The following is an 18,039-nucleotide window of genomic DNA, read 5'->3' as shown; positions in this document are numbered from 1 at the left end:
ACTCCAATGAACGCCGGATTCTCTACATATCCCAGAAAGAGGGTATCGGGAGTAGCATCAAATTCAAGTAAGCACATACCTTTTTATTAAAGGACCAAATTTTATCCCACTCCATATTCACAACAGATCGAGAGGAGCCCTGGAAAAAAACCCAAACCAACACATTAATATAAATATTCTAGCCCTTACATTCATTTAAAACAAAGTCCTTTAAACTATAAACCCTCTACGATTTGCTTTAATCAAAACAGTTGAGAAAGGTATCTTAAGCTGCCAAATAATCACTTTTTGAAGTAAGAAACCTCCAAGTCCATTTTGCCATTGTTGAAGCAGTACACATAAAAGGAGCAAACCTTCATAAAAAGAAACATCCCAGTGACAAGCTTCACAAAAGCTTGCCCTTATCAAGAGAGATTCAAAGAATCAGAAGAAAACACCCACCTGAGCAGCAATAAATTGTTTTAGCCCTTCAACTGTCATGCCTCTTCTTAAGACACCACGTACAGTGGGAAATCTTGGGTCATCCCTAGTAGAAAAATGTTGCATTAGTGCCACACGCTAAATTCTACCTATTACTTACACTGATAAAAAAACTTAAATAATACTGCCACACACAAAAGGTGCAGCTTCAGTGTATTTTTCTCAGTGAACTAAGAGCTAGATGAGAAGATCTAACTGAAAAGACTGAGCTCTTATCCATACAAAATGTACTGCGCAGGTTTTCTTCTACTTCATCTCAGAAGGGAAGCCATCTGTCAGTGAAGTAGCTCCTTTCCTATACCTGTGAAATCTTAAGTCTCTCAAAAATGGGCATGGCAAAAGTTATATCCCTATCCCATTACTTCTTTTCCAATGGCAACTGAATAATGGAACCTGAAACAACAGGGTTTGATTCTTTCTTGCTCAAGAGAAACCAGAAACAGGTGAGTGACCATGACAATGTTATCTCTTGACAACATGATTCTATGATTTTTTTTTTCTCTAATGCAAGAAATAATTAAAAATACCTAATCTGAAATGTAACACATGAGTTGGTGGGAAAATAAATCAAACCTTGCTGAGGACCTAAAACAAGGAAGCTTACTGAAGGAAAGGTCATCATAAGACCAGCTATACCTCTAGGAAAAGAAAAATGCAGGGGGGGGGAAGGATAAATTTGGCTTCAGCAGAGGGGCTCCATACATAAGGTAAGAATCTATGCTTCCAACACAGTTGACAAACAGAACCAACCAAAAAAAAGAGCGCACTTGGCACATGTGAGCATGACAACCAGGTAGCCTAGGAAATTGTGTAAAATGATATTCTCATGGGCTGAGCACAGAATCACCAAACACCAGCTCAGGAAAAGCACTACCAGCAGCTGGCCAACTTGGAAGAAATCCATGGATAATGCTGACTCCTGTACTATGAGATGACTTCAGATGGTGTGGTCCCACAGCCAGCCCATTGTGGGAATGGACAAAGGAACCCCTCTGGACTCTGAACTACTTATAGAAGTGTAAACCCACAGTTCATCCCTTCTAGGTAAATACTGAGGTTACCAGGCCACCAAGCACTATCTGCATAAACAAAATAACATGAAAAAATTAACAGAAAGAAGGAGGGGGAGGGCAGGTGGGAGGGAAGTAGGATAGATTTGATGAGATGGATAGGACCAGAAGTTCTTCAATCCAGGCCTTCTTCTGACATTACTTAGGAATGCATCCAATGACTCAGAGTGGAAAATGTGTAAGTGGTACCCACAGCAAAAGCCAGAATCCAAAAATAAGCTACCTCATGTTTATAACAGGACATGAATATGTATGCACACAGTTACTGCAGAGTAGAAAACAGACACACTGTACATGCAGAAGCCACTGTAATTAATCTGTGTTCTTAAATATTGTTTAAATATTCACTCGTGCTGTCCAAAACCAAAAATGCATGTGTCAGTCACAAGTACCTTAGGAAATAATGTTGAACTAGAGACATGTAACATACCATCCATCCACAAGCCCTTCGTTGACAAACCACGTAAGCTTTCTCTTAGAGAGCACAGTGTTGTTGAGGTTTAGCCTGCTATACTCCCATATATATGGTTTCCTTATGCCCAGTGCCTCGATGATCCAGTAGAATTGTTCATCTCTGTCATGGTATTCAGTCGTTCTCAATGCATGTGTGACACCTTCAATACTATCAACAATAGGGCAGGCAAAGTCATATGTGGGATAAACTCTGAGAAAAAAAGACCTTTGATTAGCAGGGCAGAAGAACAAAACACTTTCCTCCCATGTAAACATTTAAACTAAGCATAATTTATATTCATGTATTACAGATATTTACAAACATATGATCCCGAAAACTTTCAAATCAAGACTAAAATAACACATACACAATGAGTTTTCAACAAAAAAATTCAAAGGGTAATACATTTTTAAAACAAAGAAAGCCTTAAAGAAATTAACTGATCACAGCCTTAATATTCAAGCCTAAAAAAACCAACCCTACACTGCTACTGTTCTTTTCAAACACAAAAAATGCTGACTTACAGGGTTTTTTCCTTAAATATCAAAAGGAATCATTAATAGATCAAATAATGAGCAAAGCTTTCATGCTTAAAAACAAACCCCTACCCACAGACAGTTTTACTGTTATAAGCACATTAAATCAGTGTTTCCAAAAATGGAGTTGTATAGCTGGAAACAGAGGTTTCAAACAGGTGCTGAACCATATCCTTGACCAATTTAGTAGGCTGATTTCAATGCACAATGTAATAAATTTTCCTTCTGCACAGCGACAGCAGTTGCTGTGAAAGTGGAAGCAGCCACCCAGTTAAGTAGATCAAGGAGGTTTTACAGCAATATAAAATCATAGCAATGTAAAATTGCCATAATTCTGTTTAAGCTCTGAGAGCTAGAGCAAACAGCTTTGTTGTCCAAGATACAGCCATCATACTTTGACTCAAAGTTCTCCATTGCATAGAATTTATGGTATTTATAGACCAAAACTGAAATAATATTCACTGCTGACAATGACGGTCAACTCACAGGCTTTAAAAGTCATTTGCAGAAGTTTCAGAAAGTCAGGAGATTCATTACATATTTGGATGAAAAAATGTTGCAGGTTCCAAGTATTAAAAGAAGCTTACTAAGGAAAGGTAAATGCCCTGAAAAGAGCAGAAGTTACTAGCTACACAAGGAGGAAGTGACATACTTGTAGGTACTTCCAGTACGAGGGTGAGGCTGGTTTTTACAACGATAAAGAGTTGGATCCCTCATACATCCATTATTACTACTCATATCTATTTTTGCTCGTAGACAACAAGTTTGTCCGTATTCTGTTCCCTTTTTCATTTCTTCCCACATTTGTAGATTTTTATTAACACCTAAGAACAACAAAAAGAAAGCATAGAACCACGGTTTATTACTGCAGTAATGAAAGATCAATGTCACCCCCCTCTTTAGATACTGGAATTCATCTTCATGCACTTCACGTGTTGAATTTTTTAAGTGGTAATAAATGGTGATGAACTCATACATATGCAAGTCTGCTGAACCTGTCCAAATATACACTTATTCCAGCCTTGCAGAACAAAGAACTAAATGCTTACAAGTTCCTGTAAGGACCTTAAACCTATGCAATTAGTCATCATATTCATATTTGTTAATAAAAATCAAGTTTTGATGCCAAATCAAAAAGACAACAAAGCAAGACTGACACTTAAAATATCTTACAGTTATTTCTGTGTTTAGATTCCATTCTCTGCTCACGCTCCGCTTTCATTTGTTCTGCAGGAGTATCATCCACATATGCCTTCCCTTCTTGAATAAGCTTCTCAGCATATTTCATTATTGTTTCAAAGTGGTCTGAGGTATATGTAAATTGATCTGGTTTGATGTGCAGCATTGCAACGTCTTCAAGAATAACCTGCAAAGTGTGAAACTGTACACTGTAATATTCAGGAAAGCAAATTTTCTTAAACCTTTATCCTCTTCATGCCAGATGTGATGCTTCTAATGCTCCACTGTCTAGGAAGGATAAGCCATAAGAATAACCATGAAAGAATAGAGAGTCACGCACTTATCATTCATTCACAGCCTATAATTACATGAGATCAGACTTAAAGAAGGAGGCAGGACAAGAAAAGGAGATGAAAGCCAAAGCAAATTACTTATTACACACTAAGGAGTGACTATGCAATGAAAACAACAGTGTACTGCAAGAGTTGCACATCTACATATTGTAAAATAAACATTTGAGAAAGGGAAGAAATATCTTAGCTGCCAGTAAAAGGCCTTTAAGCTTCTTAAGGTAAAGTTGACAGCAATGTCTTCCAAGCATAAGACTTAAATGTAATACCGTAAAACCGTACTGTTGCGAAAGAAGTGTGCAACAGTAGATTTGTATGCCATTTACCCCTGAATTAGCTGCACAGTGAATGGATTTCTCTGCTGTCTTATCATACCTTCTCAAAGTCTTCTTTCTCTTTTTCTGGATTTGTGTCATCAAATCTCATAATAAGTTTTCCTTTAAAATTAACCTGGTAGTGCTGATTTAGCAGGGCAGCTTTGGCATGACCAATATGCAGATACCTAAAAAGGAAGTAAAAAATAAATGTATACACTAGCACTACTTCAGCTAGATTTCTTTTTTTTTTTCTGTGAGAGAATGAGAAAGAATGGAAAGCAATACCTAAGTGTAACAAAAAAAGCCAACCCAGGATATTTGTTGAAATACTATACATTTATGAAAGCATATTATGTTTCTTCTACCATAAACTTAGTAGTTAAGCATTAAAACTATCTAAATCTATAAATTAGAGTGTCACTATGGATATAAAGACTGGACTGCAATTATCTCCAATTTTACAGACTAACTTAAACCAACTGCTGATGATACCCCATCACAGCTACCAGATAATCTGAACCTACCCAATTTCAGAAGAATGGAATTTTCTGAAATGGTGGTTGCAGTGTATTTTTAACATAAGCTATAAAGGTACTGACATTTTCAACTAAATATAAATCCTCAAATCCACAAAATAAAAATCACTTTCCAAAAAAAAAAAAAAAAAAAAAGTAATGTGTTCCTGAAGAACAGTATTTTAAATAAAACATCAGAATTAAGACACTGAAAACTACTAAAGTAAGTTCAGAACAGTATTTTCTACACATATACGTAAATAATACATAATTTATAATATTTGAGTAACACTTTATAGTGGACTAATAGAGTAAGATACACAACTACAGAAGTCACATGATGCTGAACAGCCAGTTTAATGAAGGAATGTAATCATGGAAATTTTACAGGTCATCAGGCAATTCCAAAAAGAAACAGGAAATGAAACACTGGCTGAAAAATGAATTTATTATATTGGCTCATCACATCTCCTCTGTGTGATCTTTAAGGGGTTTGTGCTTTGGTATTCCACACAGTCTAGACCCCTGGGCCTCTACCTGGTGTCAAGGTTCCCCAAGGAAGGCCATCCCATACATCTTTCCCTTCTCAAATCTAAGCTTCCTTGAAAAGCACTGAGTCCTTTGACCCAACTCACAAAGCCTGGACGTACACATCACAGCTCCTGGCAGTGCACACACCACCATCATCCATGGAAATGTCATCCTCCTGCTTCTCCTCATCCCAATGCTGTGCAGAACCATGTTACCTGCTGGCAACTAATCTTCCTATTCCAAGTTCAGGCAACAGTGCAATGACGTATAGAGGAGAAGTGAACACACAGTTCTAATGCAGACAAAGCTTTAAACACCCATTTGGCTTAACAACCTTGTCTGATAGGCTGATTAACCTCCTCACCAAAGCACACGTGGTTTTTTTTTAAGACAAAACACAAATAGAACCATCTCAAAGTATTCATGTTTCTTACCCACTTGCTTCAGGAGGGAACCTTACAATGACCTTTCCCATCTCTGCACCAGGAAGTTCAACAAACTTCCCAACATCCGCTTTCTTTTCTTTTTCTGTTGCCTTAAAAAGAGATATAATTACAGATTGCATTAGCTATATAATCAGATAAAAAAACTAGATAATAGCTTCTGTATCAAGGTCTCCTTTCAAACCAGACAAGAAAAAGCTGCCATACTGGACCCCAAATTCATCTCTTCACAACTTTGACATTACTCATAGCACACCAAAACAACATCAATTCTGGAGTTTTAAGTTATTCTGTCTTCCAGTCTGATCCAGGACTCAAAAGTCCCACCAAGTTGTCTAATTTATTCCATAAAAGAAAATAGTTGCAATCCAAGTTTTTATATCTCAATGTTCTTAACCCAAACATGATCAACAATTTCAATCAACCGAAGAGTGCAATCTTTGCAGGTCAATCAGGACCTCAAACGCTTTTTGGAAAAAGGAAACAATACATCTAAAGAGCAGCGTTGATTAAAAGAAGAGGTGCCAAATTTTCACGATTCCACTTAAGCACTGGAGTACACCATTCATCCCTTTCTAAATTTGAAAGTGACAGCTTTAGCTGTAAACAAGAGTTTACGAAAGTTTAGTTTACCGCACAACTGGTTCCTTTTAATTTTTAATTCTCTAACTTAAAATAACAAAATAAAGTTTTCTTGCAGTGTATCCACGAAAATAAAGCTACTCTCTCCAGAGGATCTCGGTAAACCTTACCATTTTAACCTTTGGTGTACCAGCAGCCCACTTGGCTCCTACTGACCGAAAAGCATGCTGTACCTCCAGGAAGGTGAACCATCGCTTTGCATGCACAGGAGCTTTGTTTTGCTGTAATTGCTCTTGCCATACATTATTATCTGTTAGAAAAAAAATAATTTTTCAAACTACTAAATTATAAAAATAAAATGATTACCAATAGCAGCTTTTTAAGACTAAAAAAAAATTATGGTTTTAAATAATCTACTTACTCTCTCTTCTGAAGACATATTTAGTCAAAGGGACACAAGCCATTTTTAAAGAAAATTAAATAAACAAACTCCCTCCAAATCCAAAACATACTGCATTCTTTCTTGGATTCATCAAGGCAAAAGGTGAGAGGGATGGTGAATATACATTTTTCTTTGTATTATCCATCTCAAAATTAGTAACAACTTTATTTCAAGGCAGAAATACAGGATATCCCTCTGTTGTGTCTACATTTGATATTTTCTAAGTTTTATCATAAGTGAAGCTTGCATCAATACTCTCCTTTATCTTTGAGGGGCTGTATTCCCACAACCTAATTTTCAAGGAACACAACTTCACTAGAAAGATTCAGATCGGGAAAAGGAGAGAAAAAAGGACACTTCCTTCAGATTTCTCTCAAGAGCAGTAACTTTAAAAAAATAACAAAAGCTGCTAGCTTTTAATCTTGATTATGCACTTTACTTCCAACAGGAATTTGGTTATACTGCATGGTAGATTGTCACCTATCACCTTAAGACATAGAGCTAAGAGAATATAAAAACTAAACCCATAAAAAGAGATCATCAAAGCTTCTTTTAACCCTCAAAGACTATTTCACAGAGTAACATATACCTCTTCTAATAATTCAAAGTAGACCAAAGAAATTTCCTCTACTAAGATAATATCATAGAAAGGTCCATGTATATAATTTTACATGGCACATTTTCATACTTAGGCAACAGGTAATAAAAGACACTCTTACAATTAACACAAAAGAGGTTAAAAAAAAAACCACCTAGGGATTACATCTCATAAATTTCCAAATATAACAATGATTTAAAAAAAAAATCTAGGGTTTCTAAGCTATACTATTGCCATCACTAGTGATGCACAGGTGAAAGCAGTGGACATGATAGTATATAGTCTCTCATACAGCTAAGAGGTACTAATAGCATCCATAAAAAAAGGAAATTTGGAGATTCCTGTTATACATTGATTGCAAGCCAATGAAACAGAGGACATGTACTGATACCTTTTAGTACAGCCCAGACACACAAGTCTGCAAGGCTCAGGGAGTTCCCGACCAAGTAGGTTCTTAGGGACAGACAGTGGTTCAGCTCTTGGACTGCTGAAAGAAACTGGGTGGCAGCAGATAACTTTGTGGCACTGAACTCCAGCCAATGGTCAATCTAGGTTGAAGGGACAAAAGATAGCTGAAGTTACTAAAGGAATGAGAATTAAGCTTGTTAGACAACTGAAATAACATACAATCCATTTAATAGTTGAATAGAAAATATTAACAGGATCATTAGCATTAAATATATCAGATAATGCATCATAATATATGTTGAAAGAATGCTTAAAATAAATTATACTGAAAAATTCATCCAGAATAATACTAAATGATTAAACTTAATTTCTTCCTCCAGCATGAATTCAAGCTGCTGAAAATACCAACTTTATTGAAGTTACTCTCATTGTTCTTAGGTACTTAATTATCATACAGAGCATATAATAATCATCCTTATCTTTTAACTATTCAGATACCATATTTGTGACTTATTTGATCTTCCTGGTACTGTTACTGGTTAAGTATACCACTTTCCCCTCAGTCCCTATCTTCTCTTCCTCATCTCCTTTCAGACTTGAAGCAATCAAATCCCTCCTCCGTCAGATCCCTCCCCTTTCTCCATGCAAAGCAGTTTTCTCCTATATCTTCATACACAAACAAACAAAAAAATATTAAGAATTAGATTGGGTAATAGTGTAGCCCTCTCTATAAATTGCATCCCTCAACTCTGTAAGAGACTAAGTGTCTCTTCTAGTCCTCTGGCCCTATTTCATGTGGAAGTGTTCCGTAAACTGCAACGGGAAGTTTTCCAATATTCAAGGCAACGTGGCAGGCACAGATGTAATTACAACCACCACAGAATTCAGTTCAACCATTTGCAGTTATGTTCCAAAATATGTGCACCACAAATGCAGCTGTCACGGTACTTCTCAAAGAACAGCTTTTATTTTTGAAAGACACGAAGCAAAAAGAACCATTTTATCAGCAACACCAATCTTTAAAGTGTGTTTGCCGAGGATTGGGCTTAAGTTAAAAACTAGGGGTTTGTACCTAAATAGCTACAAGATAACCTACAACTTTTTAAATGCCTTAAAAGTAAAATACTAAGACAACACTTCCCTTGAGACCAGCTATAAGGGCTGAAGAGTGATTACCACTAGCTTCAAGTAGTTGTAGAAAATACCTGAATCAAGTCCTTCAATTCCTTCCCCAGTTTCAGATACAATAAATTTCAATTTGTTAGTTTCATTTACCAGCTTAAATTGGTTGATTATTCTGAGGTAGACTCAGGAAGAAACTGTATTCAGGGTTTTGTTCATCAAATACAGCAAAAAGGACTTCAGCATTTCAATTTCACAAGGTGTTCCTTGGTGTTACACTGAAGTGTTACAAGGTAGCAACTGATGGCAACTGACAAAAGTGAGGAGGGAAAATCACATCTGTCACCTTCCAACTTGAATTTAGTGAACTCTCAGCTTAAGAGTTGTTATTGCAGGAGTGGGAAAGGGCAACCCTCTCAAAGCTCAGGCTTTTTACTCTTCTTTGTAAGAAAGAGAAAGCTTAGCAAAACAAAACCCTCAGCAACCCACTGAGTTGGAACCTCGGTCTGACAGTAAAGTGTAGAACAACGGATATGAGTTCAAAAACAACTAACCCAAAAACAATTCCCTCCCCAATTCTGAATGCAGGCCAAGAGAGAAAAAAGGTAAAAAAAACCCTCAAGCGAGAGGGGTGTGATTTCAGGCCAGGCAGGATGGGGTTTTGAACAACCTGGTCTAGTGGAAGGTGTCCCTGCCCACAGCAGGGGGTTGGAACTAGACGATATTTAAGGTCCCTTCCAGCTCAAACCATTCCATGATTCCTTCTCACCTCAGTGTGTTCCAACAGATTGGAGCCATACAACCCGGCAGATGCAGCAACTCTAGCCAGATACCGAGCTATCGAATTCACATCAGTAAATGAAACATGCCTAAAAAAAAGGAAGAGGCAAGATATAGGTTTATTAAATTACTACCTCCACTTCAACTTTAATTGTACACACATAGCTTAAACACGTGTAAAGCAAACAGAAAATAACTTCTGGGTGAACCAACAGGTACCACGTCACCAGCATAAAAAAAAAGAATTGAATAAACCTAGCAAAAGAATAAATAAGTCTTTGTTTCTCTATCACCAGATGGAATAATAAGCTCCTAAACTTAGACAGAAATAAAGAAAATAAAACTCTTTATTATGCTTTCAAATAATAAAACACTCGCTCCACGTTCTGACAGCATAACCTGAGCAATGTATTTTCCAGAGTATAAGGAGCTAATCAATATTTGTTTCCTTTTCATAGAAGAAGGGTGACTTTGAAGAGAATTCGTAGACAATTTACAGACGAATTCTGAAGTCTTCACTGTGGTTTTAAGGGCTAGATTCAGGGAAAGAAAAATCCTCTTAATTTTTTTACTCACTCAATTCATACTTCATTGAGACCATCCCTTGATGAACAAGCTTGCCTGACTATATTTCTTCTTTTTACCCTGTCTTCTCCATATAAAAGACTAAGTTTGAATTTGTTTTTCCTGTTCTCCTTATGAAAATTTGAAATAGATCTGGAGAAAAAAGGCTTTCCAAAGACCGTACTTCTATGTTTTCATCTTCCTTTTCTACCTTACATACAGTATTAAAAAAAGCTGCATACTGTCAGAAATCTAGCTTCCAATTCATCTAAGATATATTTGTATTTACTAAAGAGCTTTGGAAGAAAGAGGCATTACAGCCATCAGTTCTCCAGATAACACTCATCTCTAGAGTCTTGTGTAGGTGTAGATTGAAAAACAGAGCTCCAATTGCTCCTAAACCAGCACTGACATCAACAAAAGGAGTTCCTCTAAGTGTTCTTCTGAACATTTACTCAATTTAATGGATTGAATGCTACACTCCAACTTTTCCAACCAAGGTTACAATTCTGTTCTGTCATTGTTCTACACTTCCTTTTATACCTACTGCATCCCTGCATCCCGTATAAAATCAAAAGAATTTTTGGTAGCCCTCAAACCTTGCAAAAATCAATTAAAGTTCTCAAAATTATACAGAAGACTTCTTGATATATTAACAATTAGAATGAGTTCCATTTTTAGTACAAATGGATCAGTCAGTCTCATTAGGTTAACTGCATTAAAACCTAAGGAATATAGTCCTTTGTGGAGAGGGATTTTATGCCTTTTTTTTTTCTTCTTCTAGCTTTTCAAGCATCCAGGATCCAGCACATAGAAGACTCATAAAACATAACCAAAACCAAAAGCCACAGTAGGGTGTTCAACTTACACAAAGTATGTCCTATTATAATTTGACACTGCTATCAGATTTTAATGAAGCTTTTTCAAACTGAGGAAAATAAAACATTTTCAGTACATTTGCACTTGAGAAGTCTGTGAAACGTATTTTTATTGTTTTCAGTAGTTCACACTGAAACAAAACCCCATGATTATCCAAGCAAAATTGAATAAATGTATGAAATGGGACAATGTTACTCTGAGTAAAATCTTACTTGTTCTTGAAGTTGTTTATTTTCTTCAGGAAAAAAAAATACTTCCACCCAAACAGGGCTAATTGGCCTCTTTGGAAAAGTTATAAAAGGCTCTTTGCAGTTAGTGCCTGCTAACTCCAGGGCTAAGTAAGGAAGAATGAACAATGTAATGTTACAGGCAAAGAGTGTCTCTTCAAAGTGACACAAAATGCCACATAATTAAATACCAGGGCAGATATTCAAGAAGTAAAAGATGAGAGAAGGGGGGGAAAAAAAAGCAAACACAAAACAAAGTATAAACGATTTCCAATTGTAATAAATCTTCATTGAATTAATTTGTAAAAAGCATTGCAGAATGCTTGGATTCATCTACCTACAAGTAATTGCTCCCAACACAAAACAGAAAAGCTGTACTGCAGTTAGTAATCTGACAAGAGGCAGGTACACTAAAACACTCCAAAAAGCCACCAGCTAGTGCAGGCTGCTAAGTAGCTGAGTGGTTTGCTTAGGAGCTATTACTATATGAAATTTTGAAGCTAAGGCTTCAAAAATGACCTTTAAAATAAAATTTATCATCTCAAATTATCATCAAAAGTTAACTTTTGATTTATCATCAAAAGTTAATTTTTCAGCTAACTACCTGACAGCTAAGTTTCAGCTAGTTAGCTGAAAAGCTTGTTACCAGATTTTAACTAAGTTTCAAAAATAGAACCTAGAAGAATCACAAATTAAATGTTCTTTTTTTTTATTTCAAGTGAAGTCATTATAACTAATGTATTCCTGGAAAAGAAAAAAACCAAATCTGAAACATCCCAAGTGATTTTCAAGTCATGCCAAAACAAGATAGCTTCAGCAGAACTGATGCCATGAAATCCATTTACCAAAAGCATTAGTTGAGATATGAGTTCAGCTGATGCTTCCCACGTTACAGATACACTTTTAACAGACTTTAAAATAGAGAATCAATTTTTAAAATGATTGTACAACCAAGCAAGACAAAATTAATGCAATATTGAGGTTTGGAATAACTTTTTGAACATAATCCAACACCAGGGCTGAAAGGACACTAACAGACAAAAATTTCCATCTGATGGAACCATGACTCTAGACATTACCCTTGTGGGGCCAAAGTGCAGAAGAGCATTTGCTTTACATTTCTGACAAGTTCCATTACAGCCAAAAGAAGCATTTTTGCAATGCAGTAGGAAGAAAGCATGGTAATACAAAATTATTTAATAAAATATTATTTCAAAGCCAAGTGTATAAATTTATAATATTCCAAGATAATTCCCACATGTCAAAGGATTGTACACTATATATGCATATTTTTTGGTATATACATCCATACACTGCCTAAACTAAGTAAAATGAAACCAAAACCTGACTAATGCTACTTATGGGGAAAACTTTCTCATGCAACTGAAAAATATCCAATTAACTCTCTGTTATGTAAGCTGTATCCCACATGTGCATGACACACACTGAAAATTATTAAAGCTGTACCAATTAAGTCCCAGTACAACCTGCCACAGTTCTCTTGCTTTAATTCAAAAATCGCAAATTCAGTGCCATCACTAGGCACAGCAAAAGACAACATGCAATATCAGATTACAGTAAGAACTCATATCTGAGTTCAGGTCTAACATTTTAAACAGAAAAAAATATTTGCAACCTGTAAAACAACCACAACTGAAGACTGTGAGTCTTCCTGTGCTTCGATTGTTTTGCATTGATGCACACAGTGACAAGTTCTTTCCCTGAGGTTAGAAGACAGTGGAAATGCTCAGCTAGTGTTAATGTACAAGGATCTAGTCAGGAACTCTGCAACACAACACGAAATATGTTGCTTTTATAGCCATTCTACAGACATCCAGGTATACCAGTTTATGGTGCACTGATGGCTTTAACAGGAGCTTCTACTGAAACAGCTCACAAAATGAGAGTTTGTCAGCAAGTCTTTGAACAACAGATTTGCCCCCTCAATCTTTCAAAAACTAATCAATATTCAAAAACTACATTTATAATCACTAATTCCAAATTCATCATAGTGTTAGTATACTTTCAGTTACAACTGCAATGCTTATGGGTACAAATATGCTCCTTACTGTAGATACTAGAGGTCAGAGATTTCCACTGATATGTCAGTGGTACTTTAAGTAGCAGGATATCTCCTCTTGATATATCCAGATGTCCTACCTGATGTGGAATCCAATGTGACAGTGCAGCTTCCCAAAACTAACAGTGTTAGTCCTGTATTTCTGATATGCATTTAATCTTACTCAGACTGTAAAGACCATCTTCACGCCCTAAATCTGAAATTAATCATTCCAATGGCAGAGTATTTTTAGAAGGACAGACAATAGATTACTACAAAAATTTCCAATATCCTTTCCACAGGATGCAGATGGGATACACTGGATAGCACAGCACAGTTAATTAGCACTTTTCTGAGATAAAATCATGCCTTCACTTATATATGCAGCAGTGAGCCTAAAATAATGTCATATAAACATTTTAAATCCAGTCCACCACACACACAGAAGTCCAAGAAATCTTGTATACCGATCTTACCTAATATAAAATGGCCTTGCTTTTGATAATCCATGGCACCACAAAAAGTCCTAAACAATAGTGACTGGTGTAGCATAAATGATTATATATAAGTGCATGAAAATAAGAATACAAGAGTTTTTGCCATAAAGCTCTAGTTTAGAATACACTGTAAATGTTTTGCCCATGCTACAAAGAGACAACAGTAATGCAGTGATGAATAAAACTGTATTTTTTCTCTTCCACCTACTTCAAAAGGTTACTGTCAATGTTAAAACCATGTGACTTTTAAAACTGCTGACCCAAAGCTAGAAGGAGAGATGCAAAGTCACTTACTCGGACACACGGAGGATGGTTTCTTTGCCTTCTTCCACTGAAATTTCAACATCATTCTTCACATGCTCCACTGTCAGCAGAGCTCCTTTAAAAAGAACAAGAGAAAAAGATACTGAACTTCCTTCCAGGGAAGATACCTGAAGGAGTCAGTTCAGTCATCAGGTCCTATTGGAGAAGAAATGTAGCTGCTAGGGTATTGCTGTGAAAGGTAAGACTGCCCAGGGGAAAAAAAATCAATGTTCAGTCTTATATGCAAGAAGCTTCTCCTTCTTGGCAAGCCTTACAGCTGACAGTGTCCAGCATACAGTGATCTGCAGTGAGCTCAGCAAGTGTCAGCAGCAATACAATTTGCTTCCTAAAGGGTACTGTAAAAATTACATATATTGTCCCCCAATATATGAAGAGATGCTAAACAAGGTGCTTTTAATTATTGAACAGTATTACTAATGCACTCCATCCCAGCCCTGACACATGCAACAATGGAGATGAATTACTGAACATACCAGTACTTTCTGAAAGAGAATGAAACTATTTTTAACCTGAATTAAAGTTTATGAAAAGATTAGCCATTCAAAACCAATAAACTCTATCTATGTGAAAGTGCAGGAAGTTGACACAGGATTCTCAGAGTAAGTAGTTCAGTAGTGACGGTAAAAAATGGTCTCCGGAAAGAAAATAATTATCCAAGTTTTTAGGCTACATCACTGATTGGAAGACAGCTGTGCCCACATTCAAAGTGGCTTGATGCAAACCTGCTCTAATCTCTAGCACAACACAGCACAACACAGCAGCTCAAACAAAGCACTGAGCTAACTTGGCTGTATTTCTGGATTGGCTCTGGTCCAGAGTCAGCCTGCTGAGCATAAGCAGAGGATCTTGTGTTCTTCAACTTTGCTCAGAAGCACGTACAAAGACAGCAAGCTTTTGCATAGGTAAATATTACTTAAACAAAACTAGATAAAGGACTATACTCTTGGTCTTGAAAGACATCTAACCTGTTACAGCCTTCATGGTGTGCTGTACACTTTATCTTCCCTAGAACAACGCACGAACTACCCAAGGCAGATGATACTGGAAGCTATTAATACACTGGCCTAAATACAAACCACTGGAGCTAGGAATTCCCTAGCTCTCACCTCTGCCCAGCTGAAAACCCTTCTTCTGGCATTAACAGTAAGTCAAGGTTCTTCTTCCCATCCCTCAGTTATCCATCTGTGAAATTCAGGATGACATCCCTTATGCAATACATTTGTAAGACATTCAAGTATTTTAATAACATGCACGGAAATGCTTTGAAAATGACAAGTACTACGTGCACCAAGCTATGTAATTAATACTAATGACATTAAAAGCTACTACACTTTTCCCAGAGCACAGCAGACGTGAAGAATTGTATGAAGTAAGGACGAGTAGGATAGGCGAGCTTGTCTTCTTGATACAAATGTTTACCCTAATGTTTCATCTGTAACATTTAATATTTCTGACAATCACGCAATCTCCTGAATTAAATCTTTAGTGCTACTCACCAGCTACCAAAAGAAAAGAAGTCTCCAAAGCCCCTGAACCTAATGTTAATCATAATCCATGTTGCATCATTTTCTGGCAAACCATTATAAACAAGTATCAGAAGAAATTTTATTTAAAAGTTGTATGTTATTGTACCTTAAATCAGTAGTCATGCAAGTTGTAACTCTGGGAATAACATTCCCAGCTATCATTTGGGAACACGAAAAAGAAATCAATAAACTATGACAAAGAATGGGAAGTAAATTTATTTTGAATAGCTGTAACAAAATGGAGAAATGGTATGTAACACATACGAAATGCTGTTTCCAGATGGCTGAAAGTGCAATGAAGGAGGCTCTCATATTTTTAAAGGCAAAATAACCTCGAAGGGCAGTGAGCGAGCAACTGAAAGAGCACGGATTTCACAGCGCAACTTTGATCCAGCTCCCCGGGCAAGCCGAATTTTAGCAACAGATTAAAAACTGAAAATAAAAGATAGCAGCAACCAAGCAGAGCTCACAAGCACGCAGTCTGAACCAGGGCTGCCTTAAAATCCAGCCCCAACGCGCCAAGTCACTCGAGGGCTCCGTCCGTGACCGAGTTCTGGCAAGTGCCGGCCGCTGTCACCGCTGCCCGAGCGGACACCGAGAGGCACCGGGGACCCGCTGCCTCACCCGGCCGTGCCAGGGCCGCAGCGGGCACACGGCCCCGCGAAGGACGGGAGGCAGCGGGAAGGACGGGAGCGATGGCAAGGACGGGAGCGATGGCAAGGGCGGGCACGGGGCCCCGCGCTCGCCTCCGCACGCGGGGACAAGCGGCGCCGCATGATGCAACACGGCGGGCACGGGAGGGAGGGAGGGAGGGAGGGAGGGAGGGGACGGAGCCCGCCGGATCTCCCGGGAGACTGAGGATTGCGGGGGGGAGAGTGGGGCGGGAAGCGAGGTCCGGGCCGCACTTACCGAGCGGGGGGCTCCCCGCGTCCACGGTGAGGCTCAGCGCCGCCATTCCCGCCGTCGCCGCCGGAACCAGGGCAGGGAGCGGGGCGGGGCGCGCAGCGCTGCCAGCTCGGCAAAGGCCGGCCCGGCCACGGCGGCCCGGCAGGACCCGCCCCGGGGCGGGGGATGGACCGTCACTTCCGTCGGGAGAAGCCACGGAGACGGCGGAGCGGGAGGGGAAGGAATGTGATTTGTCCCGAAGTCCGCCGGGAGGAGGCGGAGAGGTCGGAGCCGGGCGGGAGGTGATGAGTGGGCGGCGCAGGGCGCTTTCCCGGCCCCGGGAAGCCGTCCGGGATGGGCGCCGGGAGGAGGCTGCGCCTCAGCGGGGCCAGGAGCCGGCGCTTCTCTTCTCTTAGCTGAGCCTTCCCGAGGGCTTTGAGGGAGTTGCTGCAAGAGCTCTTAGTTGGATGCGTGGCAGCAGCCGTGGAGATGCCTTCTACCCCTTTTCTGTGTATGATGGTCCAAACGAACAGCACGACACGTACAGACACGTCTGTTTTTGTAGGATGTTATTTGTTAAACTCCTGAGAAACGTGCAGATTTTGCAGCGGGTCAGATGAGTCATACAATATCCCGACTGGGAAGGGACCCACAAGGATCACCGGGTCCAGCTCCTGGCCCTGCACAGCACAGCCCCAAGAATCAGACCATGTGCCTGACAACAGTGTCCAAATGCTTCTTGAACTCTGCGAGGCTTGGTGCTGTGACCACTTCCCTGGGGAGCCTGTTCTAGTGCCCAGCCATCCTCTGGAGTCTTGGAACGAATTACAAAAATGCTGTGTCACCGGTTTTTCACAGGAGACTGACTCAAGTTCACTTTGTTGCAAGGACAATGCAGTGTCACTGTGATTTCCCCCCCCCCCCCGGTCAATTTTAGAGTTGTTACTGTAGCACCTAATGTGCTAGCAGAGAAATTATCAAATGCTTGACTGGTGGACCGGTGCTTTTTGTGCAGTGGATGCAGTGGTACAGACAGAGCATGACTGCACATTAGGTGCTGGGTTTTATGACTGATTCCTGCTGCTGGCTTTAATCTCAACTTTACTTAATATTCTCCTGTGTTAGCAGTTTTACAGTTTCTGTAAGCATGGAAAGTGTTTCCCTACATAAGTGTCTTTACACATCATGCAGAAGCTGGTGTATGCTATGTGTGTTCTACTGCTATTCAGGGAGAGCAGAAACAGAAGTTACAGCAGAATTAGAAACAGGCT

General features: G+C 38.8%; 1 protein-coding gene across 6 annotated transcripts in view; it reads right to left on the bottom strand.

Moving 5' to 3' along the window:
* EPRS1 (glutamyl-prolyl-tRNA synthetase 1) overlaps window positions 1-16,916 on the bottom strand; it is a 39,667-nt gene extending 22,751 nt beyond the window's left edge. For 5 of the 6 annotated variants that reach the window (XM_032682171.1, XM_032682173.1, XM_032682175.1 and 2 more), the window contains exons 1-12: window positions 16,793-16,916; window positions 14,328-14,412; window positions 9,797-9,896; window positions 7,889-8,045; window positions 6,628-6,767; window positions 5,867-5,967; window positions 4,445-4,571; window positions 3,714-3,906; window positions 3,193-3,364; window positions 1,981-2,214; window positions 442-526; window positions 80-139 (exon numbers count right to left, since the gene is read on the bottom strand). In XM_032682171.1, the coding sequence (XP_032538062.1) occupies window positions 80-139; window positions 442-526; window positions 1,981-2,214; window positions 3,193-3,364; window positions 3,714-3,906; window positions 4,445-4,571; window positions 5,867-5,967; window positions 6,628-6,767; window positions 7,889-8,045; window positions 9,797-9,896; window positions 14,328-14,412; window positions 16,793-16,838 (1,500 nt within the window). In that variant the 5' untranslated portion in view covers window positions 16,839-16,916. The remainder of the gene's footprint in view (window positions 1-79; window positions 140-441; window positions 527-1,980; window positions 2,215-3,192; window positions 3,365-3,713; window positions 3,907-4,444; window positions 4,572-5,866; window positions 5,968-6,627; window positions 6,768-7,888; window positions 8,046-9,796; window positions 9,897-14,327; window positions 14,413-16,792) is intronic. The other variant, XM_032682172.1, reaches the window with a different exon arrangement.
* Between the last annotated feature and the right edge of the window lie 1,123 nt (window positions 16,917-18,039).

This window comes from Chiroxiphia lanceolata, chromosome 3 (assembly GCF_009829145.1).
Source record: "Chiroxiphia lanceolata isolate bChiLan1 chromosome 3, bChiLan1.pri, whole genome shotgun sequence".
Lineage (NCBI taxonomy): Eukaryota > Metazoa > Chordata > Aves > Passeriformes > Pipridae > Chiroxiphia > Chiroxiphia lanceolata.
This window is presented reverse-complemented; position numbering and strand designations above follow the sequence as displayed.